Raw genomic sequence first — 22,926 nt, 5'->3', positions numbered from 1 at the left:
GCAGGAATATTTTCCACTAGACCATGTTGCTCCAAGCCCAAACCATCTTGATCTTTAACACTTCCAGGGATGGTGCATTTTTTGAGCAGCTTGTTCCAGTGTCTCAGCACTCTAATCATAAAAAAGTTTCTTTATATGCACTCTAAACCTACATACTTCCACTTTAGAGCTGTTCTTGGTGTAATCCACAGACCTGTGGAGGGTGCACTTGCTTTCACTGTCTGTCTTAGTAATGAAGATACTCAGTTACACTGGTCCTAGTAAAGACCCTGAGGGACATGACTGGTTAGTGTTGTCCATGTGGACGTTGAGTTATTGACTGTAATGAATCATTTATTTGTTGGCGTCACTTTCAGGTGCAGTAAAGCTTTCTGACTGGTATTTTTCATTGTGAATGAGGTACACCTAAGCAGAAGCAGCTAAAATTATTGACTATGTCAAAGCAAGCCTTTAAAATGGGATGGGCCAGTCTTTGTAAAACCAGCTGCAATAGGGATAATATTTACTGCCAGGAATGAGTATTGTTATCTGATCATTGAGGGCCATGGAGAAAGACGGGTATGGAATTAGTGCTTTTGCAACAACTGTGAGAGTGTATGGTGCATTCACAATATTCCCTCTGATATTTGTATGCAAGTTAGAGAGTGTAGCAGCTCTATTGCTGTTTAATACTGAAGAGCTTAGGTGTGGTGAAATAAGTCATGACTTGACACTGCCATAAGCTAAAACTTAAAGCTGTCCAAAACCTTTAGCTATGAGCTTTTAATGACACAGTTGTGAGTGCTGATGTAGTGACTGAGATGGTCTAATGTCCTGAATTCTTGCTCCTGTTTACTGATCTCTCTCTCCCCTGCAACTCCATTCAGACTCACCCGGTGCTACTAAAGCAGACAGAATATGCATGTGTAAAATGGAATATGTGAAAACAGCTCATCTCACTTACCTCTAAAGAACATAACTAAATCAGCAAAATTTCAGATTTGTGTAGAATCAGAGGTCAGGGATATACAAATGTTGGTATCTTCTAAGTATGCATGCAGGAATGAACTAATATGTCCCTCTGAATCAATGTTTTTAAAACCTGGTATTATTGGCCTTTAAGCAATTGCTGTGCAAACAGTTTGCTTATTGAGGTAATTGGGAAATACCCACAGTTGTTTTTTGACACCTCTTTAATACATTCAAGGCTGGAGACCTGCTGTATTTAGCTGTCTTTTAATCTGAGTTTTGTGTTCACACACAAGTGTATGAAGTCTGCTCTTATGTCTCTGATTTTTGGAACTGAGAACCATATGGTATCTTGGTTTTGCATTTCTTAGATCTTCTTAATTGTGCCTGCATAGCAATTAGGCTTGTGCATAAATTTGAGAAAATAACACATTCATTTGTTCTTAGTGTATAAAGTGTAGTGAGAATTCATTTCAGCTTTCACAATAACCATAAAAAGCATTCAGAACAGGACAATTTGGGTTACGGTTACTACATACTTAATTTGACCCTTTAAGGCTTGCTTTACTTTTATTTGGTCTTTTGTTATGAAATGGCAAGACACAGGATGTCCAATTCATCCAGTGAAGGGGGCTAAATTATGTCTTTGTGCACTGATCCAGCAAAGCACTTGGCATTGTGCTTATATCCCATTTGAAGTCAATGGGATCACTTATGTTTTAGAAGAAGCATGTGCTTTTAAGTGTTTTACTGAATAGAGGTGAAATTATTCTCAAAGTCAAGCATGTGCTTCAGTGCTTGGCAGAACTGAATTAGTTAAGATCTATGAGTTAGCACAAGAAAAACTGAACCTTATAGCCTGCTTGTTTAGAAGATCCTTTTTCTATGTTCCACTTGAGTTTGATGGGCTCTGAGAGAATGTCATTATGCAGTAAGTCAGATCCTGTAATGTATCTTTCAATGGAATTAAAAACAAATTGAGATGACTTTAGGACTCTTCCTCATTCAGACATGGTTTTATCACCAAACTTCTCTTTTCAATTTTTATGTCTTACTAACTTTTTAAAGAGATTTTACGTTACTGCCATTTTTTTATTTAACTCTCTGTTCTAGGTATTCTCTCTAGGTTGAGAGGCGAGCTGAATTCCTTGGGTTTCTGAGCAGTTGTCTATCTCCAACAGGCATCTCTCCTGTTGGGAGACAGGTCTCCAAATCGCTCACTCTCAATCTGCCATTGTTTCTCCATTCCTATTGGCATCCTTGCTGACCAAATTTCTGTTTCTATATATTTGTTGATCCTTTGTATATGCTAAAATTGTTGAAGGCAAAATGTTGACTACAGATTTGTGTTGCTTAGATGTGAGGGAACATGTTGTAAAGAAATAGCAATTTGTTGTCCTACCAAACGTGTAGGCATGGTTATCTGTGCTTTCTGTCATCACAGCCAGGAGGCAGAAGACAAATGGACTGCATCCTGCTAAGAAGTTAATTATTTGATTGGACTTCCAGGACTGGCATAAAGCACCCACTCTTGTATAAATGCTGTCCCTTAATGTCCCAGATGTTTCAGGAAATCAGACTAGCTTTGAGAGTTATATTTGGTGATGAAGGGGAGCAAATGATACCAACTTGGACATAATGATGGATTCTGACTAAAGCCTTTTAAAAGCTGTACAGTGGTTAACAGTGACAAAGCACGCCAGAGACATCCAGGAACATACAGTAAAAAAATTCTTATATCTAAGGACTCTAAAATCTAAACATGAAGTTAAAATACTTATTAGGTTAAAATATTCCAGATATTGTAATTCTGATGAGAGGGATAGGTCCTTTTGAGTCCCTTGGTCACAGAGCAGGTCACTAGGTAGGGGAAACACCGCTGTTGGCTTCAAAGACCTTTACTTTTCCACTTAAACACCTGGATATTTATATAATAGCTGGGATAAATGGAAACTGTGATATACCATCTTTTTGTAGACTTTTCTGTGTTGAACTTAGGGTTGAATACTAACATTAATGGAAGTTTGTATTGAGTTGTGACTACAAACTGTGAAGTTCCAGATAATTGGGTTCTTAAACCCAGAGAAACAAATTAAACTAGATGTTCATATTTTCTGGAATCCTTAGGAGCTTCCATGATGATTTTGTTCTCTTTAGCCAGCTCTGAGTTTCAAGCTGGTTTTTTAAATTTCTTTCTGTGCTTGCTTTGTGGGCTCAGTTTATGCTTAGACTTGGTTAACCTTCAGTTTTCAAAACAAAATGCAGGTCTTTACTGTGTGTGTGTAAACTTTTACACATGGTTCCAGGCATTATTATGGCACTTGTCTGTCTTCAAGTGTGCTATACTCAATGATAAAGAAATGTGAGCCACTACTGTGTTTTAATATTTGATTAACAACTTGCAATTAGAATTTAAGTATATGAATATATTAAGTTGTCTGGAGTGTTCTTTTCTTTTATTGTTTTTATTAGCAAGAAGACAGGTGGAAATGAGTGCGATAAATTTAATCTAGAAACAATATAATTTCAATATAACAAAAGGGTGTTGCCTGAGTCTTTGCTAAGGTTCATGGAAGTCCTAGGTAGAACATGTAAGTATCATGATTTAGTTCTAAATGTAGTGTGTTTGATTCCTAAAAATGTATTCTTCTTATAAGCAGTGTCCAGTGGAGTACATTAGCATATAAAGAAATGCAAGCAGTTAGTTTGCAATTAAAATAATGAAATTACACAGTATTGAGGATAGTAATTATGAATGTATTTAATATGCATCCCCATGAGGCACACATCTTATATGTGGTAAAAACTGCAGGGAACAGGAATCATGTGGTTCTCTTTCATTAGAGTTAGTAAGCTGGGAGTAGTTTGCCTGGAAGTTTTCAGTCAATCTGAATCATCAGTCTGAGTGTTATGAGTTCATTTTGCAGCACCAGATTTCTCTCCAGGCTTGAGTTAGGAATTGTTCTTTTCTGTTGAACTTAGAGACATTTGGAAAAGAGCTGTTATGTTATTTTGTGGTAATGCAGTCAACAGCTGTAACAGTGATATACTACAGTTACCTTTTTGTTGATCAAAGGCCAATCTGTAAATTAAACTGCCTAGTGTTAGGCAAAGTTTTCACAGTTTATTTAATAAATAATAATAGCTGCAGATACATTGTATTTTTAAAATCCTTTCACTCAAAAGCACATACTTCTTTCAAGACATGATTGGTCCTGTTGACTTCAATGGGACGTAAACACAGTGAATCCCTTGTAAGAATTTTTAGCACCCTGTCTTTTTGGCTGTGAGGATGTGAGATAAACCATGGATCTGTCTGTCTCAGTGCTCTGTTTTTAACATAGCTTTAAGCAGACACATAGGGAGAAGCTGGAATGGAGTACAGGTATATGGCTCTTCAGAACTGCAAGATTAATTTGCTAAGGTTTTATTAATTTTCATTGTAATCCATGAAGGGATTCTGTCCTTGGTCAGCATATAAAAAAAAAGACAGAAAACCTTTTTTCCATCTGCTTAAATTACGAGTTTGTGTGCTGGGAGTGATTGGATCATGCACGTCCAAGTGGTGCTTTTGCAAGAGTTCATGAAGAATTGCAGATGGGATGTTTGAGGCTTATAAGGATGAAAGGCCAAATGGTTTAAATCAGCATGATCCACTTCATTGGAGCCTGTTGAATTTACAGCAGATGAGGATTTGGTCCTTTTTAATGTGACATTAAGGTCACACACTGAACCAGTGACAGAGGTAATAAATGATCCCAGCCCTTGTTGTCACTGTGGTTGCCATATACACAGCAGAGGCAGTGACACTTGAGACTGAAAAGGAGCCAGGCTGGGAAATGTGCAGGAAGCTTTTATAATAAAAAGTAAATTGCTGCTGACATTGGAGCTGTGATTCAGGAAGGTAAGAGGAATAGAGAGAGAGCACTGAACAAAGACTTGCAGCTCTGCTGGGACTGCCCAGTGCTGAGACAGTTGTGAGGTGGTTGCTTGAAGTGAGCAAGAGAAGCAGATTTAAGAAGGAGCACATTAAAGCTGAACTTGGACTACTAACTGTGCAAATCAAATGGGTTATGCTTTAGAGTCCCTTATGATGTCTTGCTGTCTTGTGAGACAGCAGAATATTTTCAGGAAGCTGTTTGATTTTTGAATTGTTTTTGTGGTTTTGGGTTTTTTTGGGTGCGATGGGGGGAGGCAGCACTGATAGAGATGCTTTGAATGCCTTTGGGAGTAGTAGTCAGTATTGGTGCTTTGCTTCACTCTGCCAACAATTTTTATGCACTGAACAGCACAGAGCTAGGGCTGTGTTATTCTGAGTATTTTCCTCGTGAGAATACCAACTGTCTTCTGCAGCGGTGATCTGTTCCACTCAAATTCCAGAGCAAATAGCTGGCAAGAATTCTCTTCCTCTTTTTATGTCCTGGGCTGAGGCAAATGCTAGATCTGCTGTTTTTCAATGTGCCCTAGTAGGCATCTTACACCTATTTTTCATGCATGAAAGAAAAAAATAGCCTTGATTGTCTGTAGGTTGCTTTTCTCTTTTAGTTAAAATAAAGCACAGCCAAAAGTAAAATTGCTGTCTATGTATAAACACATCCTGTGTTTATGACTAAATGCTATTATTTACTGTGAAGTCCAAATATAATTATTTTCCTTAAAATGTTGCTTGAACATGCTTTTCTGCTCTCTCAGCACTGTAAAAACACAATTGTGGCCATCAAGAACAGGGATGAGAGGAGAGAAAAATATGAGGGAAGAAGGATGGCATCCTGTTGAATCCTTCTCAGTCCCTAGACTGCTATCTCTGTGTCCACCCAAGATGTCTCAAAATTAGTCCATTTCTCTTTGTCCCTTCATGGTATAACTTCCATGTGTACTCAGGGATCTGTGTAAATCCACTTCACTTGTTAAAAGTGAATAATTCATTGGATGTAAGCGTATTTGGGGAAGTTGATGCCATGGCATTTGAATCACAAAGCAAGCTCATGCTCTTTGATGCTTGCATTTCCAGGTTATTACTTATACTTGTGACTGTTTCTAATTAAACTGTTAAATATTGTGAATACCAGATGCTGTAAGAAATGCAATGTACACTTCTCCAGAATCCAGATGAGTGACAGAGGTGAGAGAGGGATGGCTTCTTCTCTGTTGGAAAAGCAACACAACACACCAAAACATGAATGGGACTGCTTCTTCACTGTGGTATAGTCCTTAGCCCAGTTCTGACCTTTCCTATGTCTGATTGTTGAATGGGTGTTAGTTGATCTTCACACAATCAGTTTTTTGCTAGCAGTTTTTTGTAGCTTATCCTAGCTCTTACTGAAGAGCAACTGGCTGCTGGGTGTATGTAAAAACTAAGAATAATATTGGTTCTCTTGTGTTATTTTGTATATTATACTGAAGTTCTTTGAGATAACCTTTGCTGTGATACAGAGACGTTTGAAGTAGGGGGTGGCTCAAATGTGAGACAACTGTGGCCTCTAGGTTTCTAAAGATCAGTTACCCTGGTTCTCCTTTATTACAGCCACAGTTCACATGGTAGAAATGGGATAAATTTACATACCTAGTGATAATAAATGATAGAATGAGTTGTGTGTGACTTGTCTTATGTTTTTCTTCTGGCTAACTTAAAGTCAAAAGGGGATATATAGATGACTTACCTACAGTTGTTGTCTTTGAATGATTATTGCACTTATAATTTAATCACAACACTGGGAATAGTAGTTATTGATATATGAAATCACTGTCTTCAGCTGGTACAAGACTTGTCAAAATGGGAGATGGGCTTTTGATGTATTTGTGTAGCTTCAGACTTCTTTATTGCAAATTTATCTGCTTGTTTCTTCTCTCATTTCCTGAGAGCACAGGAGGATTTGAAAATAAAGGTAGGTCGGAGCTGCAGAATGCAGGAAACTGAAAGAAATATCTTCTCTTGCCTTAGGGTAACAGTGTTTGGATTCTTGGTTTTGTTTTTTTTTTTTTTTTTTTAGTGTTTTTGTTTTGTTTTCCAGCTTTATAAAAGCTGTTCCTAGATATATAAAAGCTTTTTTTGCCCAATTAGTTTTTCAGTGCAGAGGGGAATAAGACTCGAGTTGTACATGTGTGCATATGTAGCCATACATAACTTTTAAAGGTCTGGTGCCCTGTGTTAGGTGCTCTTCAGTTGTTTATAAAAACTGTTCAGAAAAACTGATCTCCAAGCAAGTGTGGACATGGTAGGACTTTACAAAATTGTGCTGTTCCACAGACTGCACTATAGCTCTGTACCACGCTGCAAGGGTTACATGCATAGGGAAGGAAAAGAGAAGTGTGTTATTCACAAAAGCAAGTGGAGCTGTTATGTATCGGGAGGAGCTTCACTCATTTAATTTGAAAACCCAGATTTTTTTAGGATCACAGCATCCTGCTTTCCTAGATAGTGCCTTTGAATTTGAACCCCCCCCCCCCCCCCCCCCCCCCCCCCCTTTGCTCGCTAATGCCTTCTACTGTTCAGGCATTTGGCTTTGCTGTTTTTTTCAGTGAGATCCTATTAATTCGGTTACATTGTCCTTGGTAACTGCTAAAGCCCTGAGTATTTATCTGGTGTTTGTTTGTTTGCTTTTGTTTTAAATGTAAACTGATTTTTAATGGCTTTTTTAGACTCCTACATTGTGCTCATGGACAGGCTTGATCTCACACAGTGACCTCTGGGAGCTGTGCAGGTCAAGTCACAAATGTCCTAGAGAGACAAATAATATTAGAACTTTATTGAAGGCAGTAATGCTTAAATGCTGAGGACAATACAGTGATGGAATCCAAATGATGGGAGCTTAACAATTTAGGTGGGAGCCACAGGCTATAATGTTACCCCATGGACTAAGGGACTGGTCCTTACAAGTGTATCTGCTGCGTCAGGACTTCTGTTGACACACCGACATTTAAAAACATTTATTTTCATGTAGTTTTGTGGGTATTTTTAGTATCCTGGGGCAAATTTAATTTCTGTGTAAGGTTGGAGCCAGCTGGTCTATAGAGACTGTGTCTGTGAGGTGGTCCTTGCCTTCTGCTGCGTGGTGAGGGATGGAGGCAGGATTTTCAGAATGTAAGGTGCGCATCTTAGTCCTGTGTGTTCTTTTTTATTGAACAGTTCCCAGTTCTAAGCAATAAAGAAAATGTATCATTATCCTTAAACTATGAGAGAAGCCTAAAAATCTTCCAGATGCTTACTGATATTCTGCTCTGATTTAAGGTTTGAGGTGTTTCAGCTATGTGTCATGTCATCTCCCAGTTTAAACTTTGATAGCTAATTCAGTTTTGTTTCTTGTTTGGAAGATGTTGTTTAATATTTCTAGGAATTCTGCATCTTTAAGGAGAACCTCTTTAGGAAAGCTTTGTTTAGAAAGTATTGAGAGGTAGTAGCAGGTTTGGTTTATTTATGAAGGGAATGTTTGCATTCTCCTACACACTACAGTGTTGAATAAACACATATTGTCTTTTGGTGTGTACTTGTAATTATGATAATGGTAACATTCACAAATAATTTCAATTCTTAAATTTTGCCTCAAAGGCAATAAGAAATGTAAAAGGCACAGACTGTTGCTTTTTCATATAAGCAATTATTGAGAAAGTAGATCCATGGCTCCATCTGCTGGGGTTTAAAACCAGAAGCACAAGGAATTGTTGTTTATTGAAGGCACTGAGTTCTGGCCTACTTGTGAGAGTAGCTGCTGGGCAGAAGCTGAAATAAAAAGTACTGCATTTTATTTTTCAGCTGGTGAATTGATGGAGTATATTTCTTTGGAGATATTGGTGTAATGTTTTGACAATTTTGCTCGTCTTAAAACTTGTGGTTTTTTCCCCGCAGTTACATTCACTGTCTGAGAGTTGAGCAATTTGTCTCATTTGACAAGAGACATATAGAATACAGAGGTGCCTGTATAATTTTACCCTATGTGTTTTTTATAGTCAGACAACTTCTGTAGGCTAGATAAAGACCTGATATTACAACATGAGCTGGATGGTTCATCCAGAGATCTCTCATGGGGAAAGAATAGGCCAAAATATAAAAAACATCTTGGTCTTCTCTGGCAATTAAATATGTGACATTAAGATATTTTTGAGAGTAATTTGCATTTTGCAATGTCTTGGTGCAGACCAGCATTTCCATCTGATTAACTTTTCAAATTTCTGTTAAGAGGGGAAATATTTTGCTCACACTTGGTTTCTCATTTCTATTGGTCTGAGAACAGGAGCTCAGAAACTCTGAGCTGTAGCTTAGCTCTTGAGGAAGAGAAGATTCTGAAATAATCCACTATTATTCTGCCTGCAATTGTTTTCAAAGCAGCTTTGTCATTTTCTGTCATTATATGAAAACCTGTCTTGTGTAATGCCAGCTGCAAGAATATGCATCAAAAATCCATTCCATAAAAAGCAAAAATTGTCTGTCTTGTTCAGCACTGAGTAAACACTTCAGTTTCAGTAGAAACTGGACTTTGGAACTTGAAAGTATTACAAAGTAATGGCTGTGTATTTGATCAAGATTCAAACCTCCATATAGAATAGTGTGCCTGTTTTCTTGAGTATTCTCATTATGTGCTAGCATATTTTGTCCTAAACAAGGAGCCTAAACAAAGGTGTCTTTCTCTGCTCTTCTCTTTTGCCTCTGTTGAAGGTTTTAAGAATGATGCCCATAGGGACAAGGATTTTAGATAAAAAAAACTAATGGTTTTGCAGAGAAGATGTAGCTGGAGTGAATTTCACTCTGTAAGGGTTACTACTGTAAAGTTGCAAGTTCAAACACTCATGTTAAATGTGGAGTCTGAAAGGAAACACCTCCTATGTTAGTCATAACAGGACATATATGGCAGTTTATAACTCCTCTGCTGTAAACAAAAAATTAATGGAAGATCAGACTTCAGTAGTGCTGCTTCAGTAGTATCTGAAAGTATTGCTATCTTGAAATGCTTGTTTTTTTTCCTTGTGTTGCAAGTAGAAAAGTTGTCATTTTAACTTAATGCTAAACTTTGGCAGGTTAACAGTGCAAAATGTGTGTGTATGTAAATTGTATATGATTCTATTAAGTAATGAATAATTAAAATATTACTAGAACATTCACAGCATTCAAACAGTGTATGCACATAGGCATGCAAATATACAGGTATATTTGCACAATAGTGTGTTTTTAAAGAAATATTATCTGAGAGCTATTGTAGACCTAGAAAGAAGAGTGTATTGTACTTCCTATTTCTGCTGCTTAGACAATTAGAGGAATGCTGACAGTTTATTTGTGTTCTTCCTTCAAGAGACAGGAAAGGAGGAATCAACTGAATAAATGCTGTTTTGTTATCTTCTGTTAGAGGCAATGTATTCTATTAAAATTTATTACCACCTGGAAGGTCAAGGCTATGTTTATTCAGGGTCAGTCCTTAGGAATAATCTCTTATTATTTAGACACAGTCTTTGTATTCACAGTGCAAGTTACAGACTGTGCTTTTTGCTCAGTTTTCTGCTTCCTTCTGCTCTCAGGTTGGAAAATTTTGTAGTTGTAAACTAGGATGGCTTGTTCTTCAGTGAAGTGTCAATTTAAGCTGTGGGCAGGAGAGAGAAAAGCAGCAGCAAATGTTTCATACACCCATAAAATGCCTACAGGGGTTTAAGGTAGTTTAAAATACATTTTGAATCTACTGATATTGTAAAACCGCATTCTAAAGTGCTTTTTTTTCAGCAATTAAGATCTCTCCCTAAAATAGAGGAAAGAGTCCTCACAATCTCTAAAAATCTTGTGTGTGCTTATGTGTACCAGTAAGCCTGCAGGTAGAGATTCACTACAGCAAAGAAATCCCAACACAGTTATGGTCTTGAAGTGGTTAAAGAAGCCAGAGATGCTTGAAGGGGAGGGAGGAAGAGTTTGATGTGGCTTTGAAAAGCCCATTTTTGGTAGGCAGAGTTGTGGACAGGTGAACAAGCTGGGTTAACGCCAGCTAAATGCAAACTTTCCTACCTGTCAGTGAAATGGGACAGCTGGCTGTGCTTCTGTTCACTGGTGAAAGTAAAGTTTTTCTGGTAAAGTTTTTCTATTTTTTTTCTGAATTCTATTGAGTTGTCAGTCACAGAACCTGGGCGTTGTCTAGGTCAGGCTTTAGCTTGCCATCAGAGATCACCAGTGACTTCTTGCAATTAGTGACTATTCCCAAGCTGTTTTTCTCATCCTGAACTACAAAATTGCTTATTGATTCCTGGTGCTTGTGAATAGTGTGGCTGCTTGGCACTGCATGTTCAGAGCGGAATTGTACTAGCATTTAAAAAAAATGTTACCAGCAGAAAAGTGCAGGTCAGTCTCTAGTCAGAAACAGTCTTTGTTTGAACTTGTACCCTTTCTTTCACAGTTACAAAACATATATGTAGTTTTATTAATACTTAAATATTTTCTGTTTCCATTTATGTATATTTGTGTGTATGTATACACTGCCTAAATATATACATTCCTCACAGGTACTTGCTGAGCCACATAACACATATTAAATTGCTCATTAGATGTATTACTTTGTTTTTGCAACTTGGCATGCAAACATTGTCTGGACAGCTGACTTGGGGTTTATTTTCATGTGCTGAATACTAATAGCTCAGGAAGTTACATAGGGGCATAATTCCTACAGCCTCACATGTTCCTGTGATTATATTTTTTTATTGCTATCTCTCTGTGGTCCTGTCTTTCACAGTGGTAGTTTATTATAATGAGAACAAAAAGGAGATAGAACTGGTATATGTTCCAGAGATTAATATTCTTCCAGTACATCTGTGGTGCTGATCAAAATAAGTTTTGCTTAAATATTTATAAAAAAAGGCCAAGTGTCTGTGCATGGAAGTACTTCTCCCTAATTTCAAAAACCATGAAAAATTAGCTAATTATAAGCAAATAGGCTGTGAGAGAATTCCAAAGAAGTGTTCAAAAGAAACATGACAGTTCAAATCTAGAAACATGATCCCATATTTTGACAGTAAATTCCTTGAACTTACAGTTCTTTAGGAAGAATTTTTGGTGTTGGATATTTTGGCTGGACTGCAATGCCATCATTTTCTGTACTGCAAAGTGATACAGCCTTTAACAGAAGCACATAAAGTAATTGAAATCCAACTGGAAGTTCTGTGAAGATTGAAAAATTGAGATCATCTTCTTTCATGCAAAAATCTGAGTATTTGGAAATTCAAAATAATGACTTTTTCTACTCAGATCATGAAAAATCAACTGTCTTCTAAGAGTGCTTACACTTTATAAGAACTTAAAAACAAGGATGTTTGGGCGATATATTTGTCTATCTCTTGGCATTTAGATTTTACATCATTAGCCAGTGTAACAGTATAAAATACTGTATGATATTGTATATAAGATTGTATCTTTTGTTGGTAGAATATTTTAAGTGACATGTTTGCTCAGTTTTCAGTACTGGCTTTTGAATATCACTTTGAAATGCTAGAAGCCTTCAGTAATGTGCATGCAACAAATTGATGTTGACATCTCATGTATTTAGGCTGACTGACAAATCTGTTTGCGTGGTCTTTGAGGCTGAATAATTTATCTTCTTTCCCCCATCCCTTTGTTTTTCTGTCATCCCAGGTTATTCTATTGGCTGTGAAGAACCACGGACCCTTGGTGCCCTGATGGGGGACTCGGGATCCAGACGCTCGACTCTTGTATCTCGGTTGCCAATATTCAGGAGAAGTGTTAGCCGGAGACACGACTCCCTTCCTTCCTCGCCTTCTTCTGCCAATGCCATTGGTGTCCACACCTCCTCCCCATCCAGCACCAACTCCAGCTCAGGGAGCACAGGAAAGCGCCGGAGCATTTTCCGCACCCCTTCCATTAGCTTCCATAACAAGAAAGGGAGTGAGCAGAAGCCTGATTCAGCAAGTCAAAATGTTAACATCTCAAATGGTGCCCAGTCTTCCCTTAGCACTTTTCACAAACTCAGCTTAGACGAGCACATAAAAAGCAGAGGAAGGCATTCAGTTGGCTTTGGCAGTTCACGTAACAAGAAGATAACAAGGTCTTTGACAGATGATTTTGAAAAGGGAAAGGAGCCCTCAGCTAATAAGAATGTCTTTATCAATTGCATAAGCTCTGGGAAAAATGAGGGTGATGATTCGGGCTTTGCAGAAGAGCGGAGCCGATACTCTGTCAAACAGTCCACACGAAAACTTCTCACTAAGTCTTTTTCATCACACTACAAATTTTCCAAACCAGTTTCAGAGAGTCAGTCGGTTTCCTCTGTGCAGCAGCCCAGGTGCCTGCTGGAAGTTAATTCCTACGTGGAGAGCGAGCCTGTGATGGCCAAGTCGTCTCCTCCGTGCTCGGCTGAGACGACGGAGTGCATGGGCAGCTCCCTGCAGTCCCCGCTGCTCTCGGCTGACCTCACAGCCGCCCAGACCCCCTCGGACTTCATCGCTCTCACCGAGGACTCCGTGTCAGAGGCTGATGCCCTGCCCAGCAGTGGGCCTGGGGCGCTGCTCGCAGAAGATTTTGGCCACGATGTCTCTGCCTCTCAGGTCTTCTTTAATCCTGCTGCTGCTCCTGCGAGGGAGAGAGATACTGTGCAAAGTGCTGGCCATTCTGCTGGCGTGTCTCCTGCGAGTCACGCAAGCTCGTGCAGTGTGGAGTCCAGTACCTTATTCAAAACCTCAGTTGCTAATCAAACAAAAGTACTGTTGCAAACCAATGGACTGCATATTAATGATGCCAGGCACATAGAAAAAAATAACTCAGAAAATGCACATTTAGAAACCTTGATGTTAGAGTGTAATGAAGAACCAGTGACACTCTCTCCAAAGGCACGGGGGTTGAGTGGCAGCAGAGATGATAGCACTCCATCCAAGCACATGAGAAACGCAATTCCTGTAGTGGAGTCTAATGGAGTTCCATGTTCTGAACCTCAGTCCTTTAAAATACAACAGGGTTATGAATCAAACCATTCTAAAGGTATGTTTCATGGTTTTTTCATTTTTGAGTTTGGGTGGGCTAGCCTCATTTCTTCTATAATGATTGTTTTGTCATAGAATGTTTTCTGGAATTGCAAGTGTTAACTATGAAGTTCAGAAAGTACAAATTGTGTCCTCCTCCAGAACTGCAGGAATTAAAGGCAAAGTCTGTGATTTCTTTGAGTTTGTGTTTTAGAGTTTACAAACACCCATAAGTGCTGTTTGTGTCTGTGCTTTGCTTAATAGAAAATGAATTAAGAATGCAAGTACTGATTCCCAGCTCGTGTTAGAGGCTGAAGCTATGATTCCTTGAGACATGGGAATTTTGGACTTAAGCCTTGGGGTTGCATAATTTGGGATGAAAATGTCACCAGAGAAATAAATGTTCTTGTAGTCTGATTCTGGGAAATAATACAGTTTTTTTTATATTGATCTGGGTTTAGAATTTTATAGCCTTGCTTTCTCTATTCAACTGATGTTATGGAGTAGCTCAAAGTGGATATTTTGTCAAAGTATGAAATGTCCTGTTTCTGCTTCCATCTGAAATAAGTGTCCAAATTCTCATTTTGTCATCTGTCAAACTGAGGAAGTCAATTACCATTTAAATTTCACACTGGGTTTTTAGTTTATGCAGAGTTATTTGGAAATACTAACAAGATTAAGTGGAAAGACTTTGCCTACAAATCCCAGTCTATAGAGATACAGATAAATAAGACACCAGGCCCTTGAGTGAAGGACACCTGTCAGAAGACATTTATCTCTGACAGTTGATTTTCTCAAGCCAGCTTAATGACTGGTGCTTTCTTGCTTAATCCTGAGGATCCATGTGGTGAGCCAAAATTTGAGAGTTAACAAGACAGCATTTGTAGTGATTGTATTAGAAGATGAATGATTCTAAGTATAAACTCATATAAATTCACACCCATCATTTTGCTTGGTTGTTTATCTAGCCATGTGGATTATAAGCAATCAAAAGCAATCTTGCATTTTGAATTATTAGTCACTGCTCGGCTTAGTTGGATATCTTGTACGTAAATGGCAATAGAAAGTCATATTAATCCACTGAATTAGCTTTCACCAGAGGGCTCCTCTTTCACTCAGAATGCCAGTCACTTTGGGGAAAAAATATTCCCATTTATCTATATTACTGGTCCTGAGCACTCAGTTTGTCTTCCTTGCCACATTGTCCCACCTGTAAGTAGCTCTTGTTTCAAAATCTGTCTTGCAAAAGTGTACTGCAGAGCACTAAGTGAGCAGCTTGGAGGGATGTTTAGAAATACTGCCTGCATTTCAAACTCATGTATTGGTAATTTGATATTTAGTCTGTATTTCAGTAAAGCAGCTAAAGGGAGTTGAAATTGTGATACAGATGTTTTTGTAAATTGGATTCAGGTTCACAGAAACACTAGAGCTAATATTGCACTATATAAAAGTTGTTGATTAATTGTTCTGTTCTTTTAGTGCTGTTCAAAATACGTTTTTTTTCCTGGTGTTGTGAAGAATGTATTTCCAATTAGCAATTCCCCAGGCGTACAAAGGAACCAGTGAAAATAAGACAAAATTGTGCCATATGAACTGAGTCAAATACAGGAAAAGCTTACATGGCCATCAGTAAGATATGGTTATAAGCAGTTACACCTGTTGCAAACAGACTGGTTTGAACATTTAGTTTTCTAAAATAGTATTTAAATCTAGATGTGAATACAAAATACTTCTGTGCATTTTCTTTGGTAATAGATATTTTCTGTACCTGGTCTCATAGCTGATATCATTATAGATAGCATTGTAAATGTGACATTAATGTATGAGCAGGTTTGATGTGTCATGTATTTCTTCATATACCTTTATGTATTTTTATGTGATATGGATTTTTTTGAGAACCTTAAGGGAAAATGTCTCTTCTCTTGCAAAATGCAAAAGAAGGTAAGATTTTCTGTATATGTGACATTTATTATGCTACTACTCTTTTATCTGTCTCTATCTCTAAATTTGCCCTAGCATGTCAAACTATACTTTTTTTCTGATGTGTTACTGTTTTAACTGGACTGGGATTTTGCCCACTGACTGCAGGCTGATGGAAGGTGCAGGTGTAAGTCTAAGTTAGGAATGCTGAACAGAAATGGAAATCTGTCTAATGTGCATCCCTGTCTTATGCAGGGGTAACAAAGTTATCGCCTGGTACTTCACTACCTGGACTTACTTGACCTTGGGGGTCTAGGCAAGGTTGGGTTTTGGCACCACTGGGCAAGTGATAATTTCTCTGGTAGATTTTACTGTGATGAAGGGAGAAAGAAAAGGGTCGAGCAAAGACTCTCTGGACTCTATGAGGAGCCCTGGACTGGGCTGTGGTGTGCTGAGCATGCCTATCATTGGGGCTGAACTGCGGGCCCAGGTGACATCTTAATCTAGGTAAGCGTGGTCTGATTTTCACAGAACATTTCTCATGTAATTTCAGTGTAATTATTTCAAGCAAAGCAGTGTTCTGATGAAGAAAATTGTTGTCATCTTATTGCAAAAGTTCTCATACCTTCTTGGTGATTTCTCATGGTCATCTCTTCGCAGCACTGACTCCCTTTTTCTTCACATCACAGCCAACAAACTCCAACTCTCCTCACCCAGCTAACCCACTCTTTTGTAGCACTCGTCTTCTTACTGGACACAGCTGTGGCCTGTTAAGGGCAGGGCTGTTCCTAATCTTTGGTGATCAGTACAGCTGCAACTCCTCAGGTGTGAGACTCCCTTCTGCACTACCTTTATTTTCTTACATCCTATCCCACCACAGAAAATACTTGTAGAGAGCAGTTCCCTGTAGCAATTGCTGTTTGCTTCTGTCTTTGTAGTTGATGTTGCCAACAGCCTCAGTCCGTACCGGGAGGGCAGATTTGTTGAGAAACGCCTGAGGTCTTCTTCAGAAGGCACTGCTGGGGGCAGCCGGCTGATCATAAAACCAAAGGATGGAAATACAGAAGAGCTTAACAGCCTAAGGAAGCAGAGAGCAAGCTCGTCCTCTTCCAAAATGAACAGCATGGTGAGTTTTATTCCCACATCCATAAGTTTGTTTTTCTCTGATTGGCGTAGCTATAGTGAGAAGCAGTGACTTCACATAGAACAGTAATAAAGAGGGCAGGAGCTGTCTCAGGCTTCCAAAATGTGATCCAGGCTCAGCTTCAGATATTAAAAGTATTTTTTTGCAGGGTGGAGTGCTGCAAAAGGTTTGTCTACTTTCTGAAGAGTTTCTTGCTGACATATTCTAGTGTTTTGCTAGTGCTTGGAGCTTTTCGTGTTTCTCTGTTTTTTGCGGGAAGTTTGCATGCAAATATCAGTGAATGACGTGATTTTTCAGAGCCAGAAAGAACGTGATGATATTTAAAGATGCTGTTTCATGTGGGTATACAAAGCATTATGCAGATGGAGTTATGCCCTAACATATTGGGTAACCCTGACTCAGGCATGTGAACCTTTTTTGGGTTCCTAGACCCAAGCTGTTAGGCAGATCTGTGTTTGTTTAAATACTAGGCTATATTGATGCTATTGCACTTCCTTCTGTTTAGCTCCGTATTAATGATGGAAATGGGAAGGTGTGACAATCCAGGAACAGTGGGAAGTAGGAAAAGTGTGGATGGGATTAGGTGGTAATCTGATCCCTTCTTTGTGTTTTGTTTATGAAATCTATGAGTTTTTTTACCCACTGCTATTAGCAAGTTTGTCCCCATATTGATAGGATTTGCTTATGCTTATTGGTAATACAGTCACAGACCAAGGACTTCTAAAACAAGATTAGAGAGCATGCTCATGAGAGAAGGTAAAATTATTCCTGTTTTTCCCGTATTACATATGGATATTATCTTCCTGTCTTAAGAAAATAGAACTTTTCACAATCAATTTGTGTTTAACATCACAGTAGCAGATGGCTACCAATGAGTGATGCTGATGAAGAATAAATACTAGGTAAAGAATCGATGTTACTACATGAAGTATTATAAAAAGCCTTATCTTTCTTAGATGGCTAGAACAACATGAGTCACATGGCTGCCTGTATTAATTTTGTTCAGTTCTGGAGAGCAATGAACCACAGATATGTAAGGGATGACAAATCCTTGGGGGAGAGCAGAGGCCCCTGTGGCAAGGACAGCATTGCTGTGCAGTTCTGCTCTGAAGCACTGAGCAAGCAGCCGTGCCTGTGGATGTGGTTTTCTGGCATCACCCAGATGTCTTGTTAAGCTGAAGAAATTGTGTACCTGTATCTTTGCCCCTGTTTGAGTTCTTTTTCTTGTTGGCAGGCAGTGTGCACTGCTTCTGCTGAGGGACTGGGAGTGAGGAGCAGAAAGTCTTGCTGAAGGGATGTGAGATTTTTCACAGGAGACAGGAAGTAAAAAAACCCAACATCTGAGAAATTGTTCTTTATCCTCAACATCTTGGTCAGCAGTGTATTCTCGCATAATTGTCAGTTCTTGTTTCGAAGATGAAAGGTAAAGGCTTGGATAGACTGATATTCTGGCTAAGACCATGTGCTGTTCGCAAATGAAATTTAGGGAAGAAAAAAAATCTTTCAAAATAACTCTGCAAGTGTGCCTATTTCATAGTATTGTAAATAACGATGTGAAGGAAGTGCTTCAGATGGATTTGGATTGCCAGCTGTGTGTTTAGAGAGCTGCTGTTCTTGCAGTAGCTGATTCCTGCTACAAGAGGGCACCGTTTCACCAGAAATGGTTTTGAGCAGTGATTACTGCAATTCAGGATGTGTGTTTGAGCAGTTTCGTGTTGTTAGTCTGTGCAGTATAGTAGACCCTTTCCAAATGAGAAGTATTGATAGTGATGCAATTTAAAGAGATGGATATTGCTCTATAAACTCTGGTCATTCTAATGCTTTAACAATGAACTCACGAGTTAACAAATTTAAATCTTTTCATATAACATATAGTCTAGTTAACTATACTTCAGAAGGCTGGTAGAAATTATACTTTGCCTACTGTTTATACCTAGGTGGTTCTTCTTTTCCGATGTGTAAGAGAGACAAAAGGAAAGAAAAATGTGAATTAGTACAGGCAAAAGACCTGAATGGTCTGAAATATGCAGTCCTGCCAGACCAATGAAAAGGATGTCAACCTGGATAGTTGGCAAAATGAGAATTAGATTTACCACATTAAAAAAAAGATCACACCACCAAATCATTCCAAGCAAATTGTTTAAAAGGCTTAGGAGACAGAATAGCAGGGGAAAACCCAAACTTAATGTGTAACAGAACTTGGAGCTAGGAGATAGTGAGATGTGAGTGAGCAACAGAACTATGCATCACTTGTCATAGTAGTAGCTAATATGGAAGGGTGAGTATCTTGAATATCACATTTATCAGCACAGAGAAAAGATATTAAAATTTTTTCTATGTATGATAGAGATTTTTAAATGCTAGCAAATTCAAGTCATTGAGACTGGATAGTCATGAAGGATGATATGAATGGCAGTTACTGTGAATTACTCCAGATTCAAAGAAAAGCTTGAGAGAATGGTGGGAGCACCTAGATCACACTGCCCAATTTCAAGGCATGAGCTGCACTGTGCTGTATGCATACATGTGTTTTCACTCTGTGTATGTGCAGTGGACCCAGACTGCTGGCTTACGTTTGTCCCTTGCAGATCTGCCCTTCTGCCTCTCTGCTGTTCTTTACAAGGAAAATAGTTATTTGTCTTTACAACTGCTCCCATCCCCATGCCTGTCTATCAGCACATGTACTACTTAACTAAAAACCCCTTATTTCTCAACTTCTTGTCTCAGTGGGTGAACACTGCAGGACTGTGTTTCTCTGGGTGCTCTTCAGCACAGTTTTCTCTTCAGTTTCTCATACTACAATCTTCTCTAGCTGTTGCCTGTTTCTTGCTTCTTAAATTCAGCTTCAGCTTTTCACCTTTGCAGGTAAAAACTTTTGTGCTTGCCTTCAGTGCTGCATCATCAGCTTCCTTTGCCTGGAGCAAAGCAGCCTTTCTGACTTGTGCCAGCCCAATTAGAGCTGCACAACTTATTTTTCTGCATTGTTGCTTTGGCTCTGCCATTTCTTTCTTTGCATCTTTCCTGTGGTTCCTATATATTAGATATGAAACCAGGGACTTTTGAGGCCTAAGGTCATCCCTGCCTTTTTCCTCTCAGCTTTAACAGTGGCCCTTTTGCCAAGCTGTCAAATAATTGTATTTGTGTTATCTCCCATGCTGCCTATCATGCACTTGGGTCACTGCAGTTACCTCAAAATTTGCTTAATTTTCTTTCTAAATTTTCAATTTAATTTTTTGCCTTGCCCAAAGATAATTTTTCAAGAACCATGCTGGTACTATATTACTAAAGTTTTTACTGAGCTTTTTTTGCTTATCCATCCAGTGCTGATGCTAAGCCAAAATCCCCATTTTCTCACGCCTGTTCCATGCTACTTAAGTGGGGATGCTCCAAGTACTGAGAATCTCAGTAAATGTACCTACAACATAAATTAGGAACAATGAATGCAAAACCCAGTGTCAGAATACAAGGCAGTATTTCATGGGCAGGAATTCAATTTGATACTGCAATTAGTTGAGTATGTTAGTTAAACATTAAATTTTAAAAAACTTAATAATTCACTAATTTAGTATAGAGGGAGCCATCTGACATTTTGGGAATATAGAATAAAGGTAAGTGTTAGACACAGAAATATGCTTGAAAAAGAGAGGTTAACTGCAAATATTTGAGACTCCTAGTGTGTCTGGAGAGAGCAAAAGGCCAAAGCAGAGGTCACTAATGAAAGTGTGTTATGGCCAGAACATGTGTGGTAATTATTCAATTAGCAGCTGGGGTCTAAATTGTGGCTGGTATCCTGGATATTGTGTGTGGGTTACTCCACCTCAGTTGTGTTACCCAAGTGATTTGGGGTGGCTTAGTAGTTTTAATAGTAAGGCTTTTAGTATGCTTCGGAAATGGTACTTAGAATGATGGAGCTGTTATCCAAACCACTGTATTCAAATCTCTTCCTGTATTTGATGTTGTGCCTTATCAGGCCATACCCAAATCTGTAGCTTGTGAAAGTATGCTTAATGCTTCTTACAGATAACTTTATTTTTAATGTTACCTGAGCACCTGATTTATTATCAAGCACCATTTTTAATCCAGTTGCTACATCATGACAGAAACAGCAGGATGCTGTGCCCCCATGGACTTCAGTGAATGTACATGAATAAGGGCTAAGATGTTTTTCATGTTCCCCTTGCTTATGCTGAGTTGTATGGTATTTTGCTGATGTGTGATTAAGCACAGAGTATGAAACAGACTAGGCTGGATGCCAGTCTAGAGAGAGTTGAAGTAACTTTCATGTTTGCTTGAGGTTACTTTAACCTTGACCTTCTGGAAGCTCTGATTTTTGTGCAATGTGTGGCTAGTGCGTGAGGTAGAAGCTGCTATTGAAAATCCTGCAGTTGAATGAGTTTCAGAGAGTGACCAATGAGTAGATTTGAAAGTGAAATTGAATGTGGCTGTTTTTGTCACCCATACATGTAACCTGTAAAGACCTGAGAAAACCTTGTGGGGTATGCTCTCCTTCTACAGACTAGCGCTAATTATTAATGCCTTAGCACCCTGCCCTGGAAAGGCAGTGAATGAAATGTTGGAGGGAGGATTTGGGTGCTCAGGGTTTCAGTTTAGGTTGGAAAAAACCCTCAAACAAAACAGCCTTTTCAGCTATGCAAAGGCTGTTAGAAAAATGTGAACTAGTTAAGCAAGATGCACACAATTCTTTATTGTCTTCTGCACAACCTTCTTTACAACTAGCAATGTTACGTGTGCTTGGAATAGCTACAACCTGCTTTTCACTTGCTATAAGGGTGTATTATCTCTGCTATCTGTGGTGTTCATAAAAGCTTTGTCATAATGAAAATAGATGTGCTGTTCTTTTTCTGTGACTGAATTATGGTATTTCTGCTTAATTCAAATTCATCTCTGCTATGCTAAGCTTCTTGAGGGAGAATATTTAGGAACATCAATTGTTACTGAGCTGTTCAAGCAAACCCTGTAAGGCAGTGGTTCACCCTTCATGAGAAGTGGACTTGACAGCATTAATTTATAACTAGATTGATACTAAAGTAACAAAATTTTCCCTTTTGCAATGAATGTGGCATTTTGCTCCTTTCTGAAAAGAAACTGTGGAAGCCACTTAAAGCAAGAACTGTCAGGAGTACTTTGGTTGAACACTGCTATCCAGATAGAAGTAAATTGCTGACTATAGGTACTTAGTAATTTGAGCCTTATATTTCTAATTTAGCGTGGAGAAAGTGCCTTTCACATACTAATAGGATAAAAAAAAATGGAAATGGCAGATGGGGATTTAAGCATTTTGGCTGTGATTTTTAGGTCAACTCAACTAGAAGCTTTTTGGGTAACTACCCCGTGGGAAATTAATGTCTGTAGTGTAATGTGTGTTTCTTAACAAATGAAGGGCTTGTGAAAATCAGATTGTGGTTGTTAAACACTTTGAATTAATTTTTGAGATCAAGTAACTAACAGAAATTAATTTAGATGTGACTTAATGCTTATGCTGCGATGTTCTATGCTCTTCTTTAAGGACATAATCACAGCCCAGAAAAGGGTAAACTGTTAATCTAACATTGGAGTAATTATTTAAATGGAATTGAGTTATATTTATACAGATAGAAGGTAGAGCTATTAGCAGTTTTAAATCCCAGAATCATCATGGTAGTGGGTGGATGCATTTGATTTGTAGCAAAAATAGAACAGAATTAGTTTTTTCTGTGGTTTTATGGGTTAACTGCAGTGGGTGAAACTGCACCCCTCAGCCACTGGCTTTACTCCCTCTGGCAGCATGAGGAGGAGAAGTGGAAGGGTAAAAGTGTGAGAACTTGTAGGCTGAGATAAGGACAGTTTATCAGGGAAGGGAAAAGCTGCAAACCCAAAGCAGTTCATTCAGTAGTTCCCAGGCGTGGGCAGGTATCCCTCCATCCATCCCCGGGAAGCAGGGCTCTGTGGGCTCTGTCACACCTCATGGCTGCTGTGCAGGA

General features: G+C 38.7%; 1 protein-coding gene across 4 annotated transcripts in view; it reads left to right on the top strand.

The window, feature by feature from the left end:
* Positions 1 to 22,926, top strand: part of CCSER1 (coiled-coil serine rich protein 1) — a 603,756-nt gene that overhangs the window by 53,823 nt on the left and 527,007 nt on the right. For all 4 annotated transcript variants that reach the window (XM_058803928.1, XM_058803929.1, XM_058803930.1 and 1 more), the window contains exons 2-3: positions 12,542 to 13,900; positions 16,740 to 16,927. In XM_058803928.1, coding sequence (XP_058659911.1) covers positions 12,586 to 13,900; positions 16,740 to 16,927 — 1,503 coding nt within the window. In that variant the 5' untranslated portion in view covers positions 12,542 to 12,585. The remainder of the gene's footprint in view (positions 1 to 12,541; positions 13,901 to 16,739; positions 16,928 to 22,926) is intronic.

The sequence above is a fragment of the Ammospiza caudacuta genome, chromosome 4 (assembly GCF_027887145.1).
Source record: "Ammospiza caudacuta isolate bAmmCau1 chromosome 4, bAmmCau1.pri, whole genome shotgun sequence".
In the NCBI taxonomy this organism is placed as follows: Eukaryota; Metazoa; Chordata; class Aves; order Passeriformes; family Passerellidae; genus Ammospiza; species Ammospiza caudacuta.
Note: the sequence above shows the minus strand (reverse complement) of the source record. Positions and strands in the feature narration are given on the sequence as shown.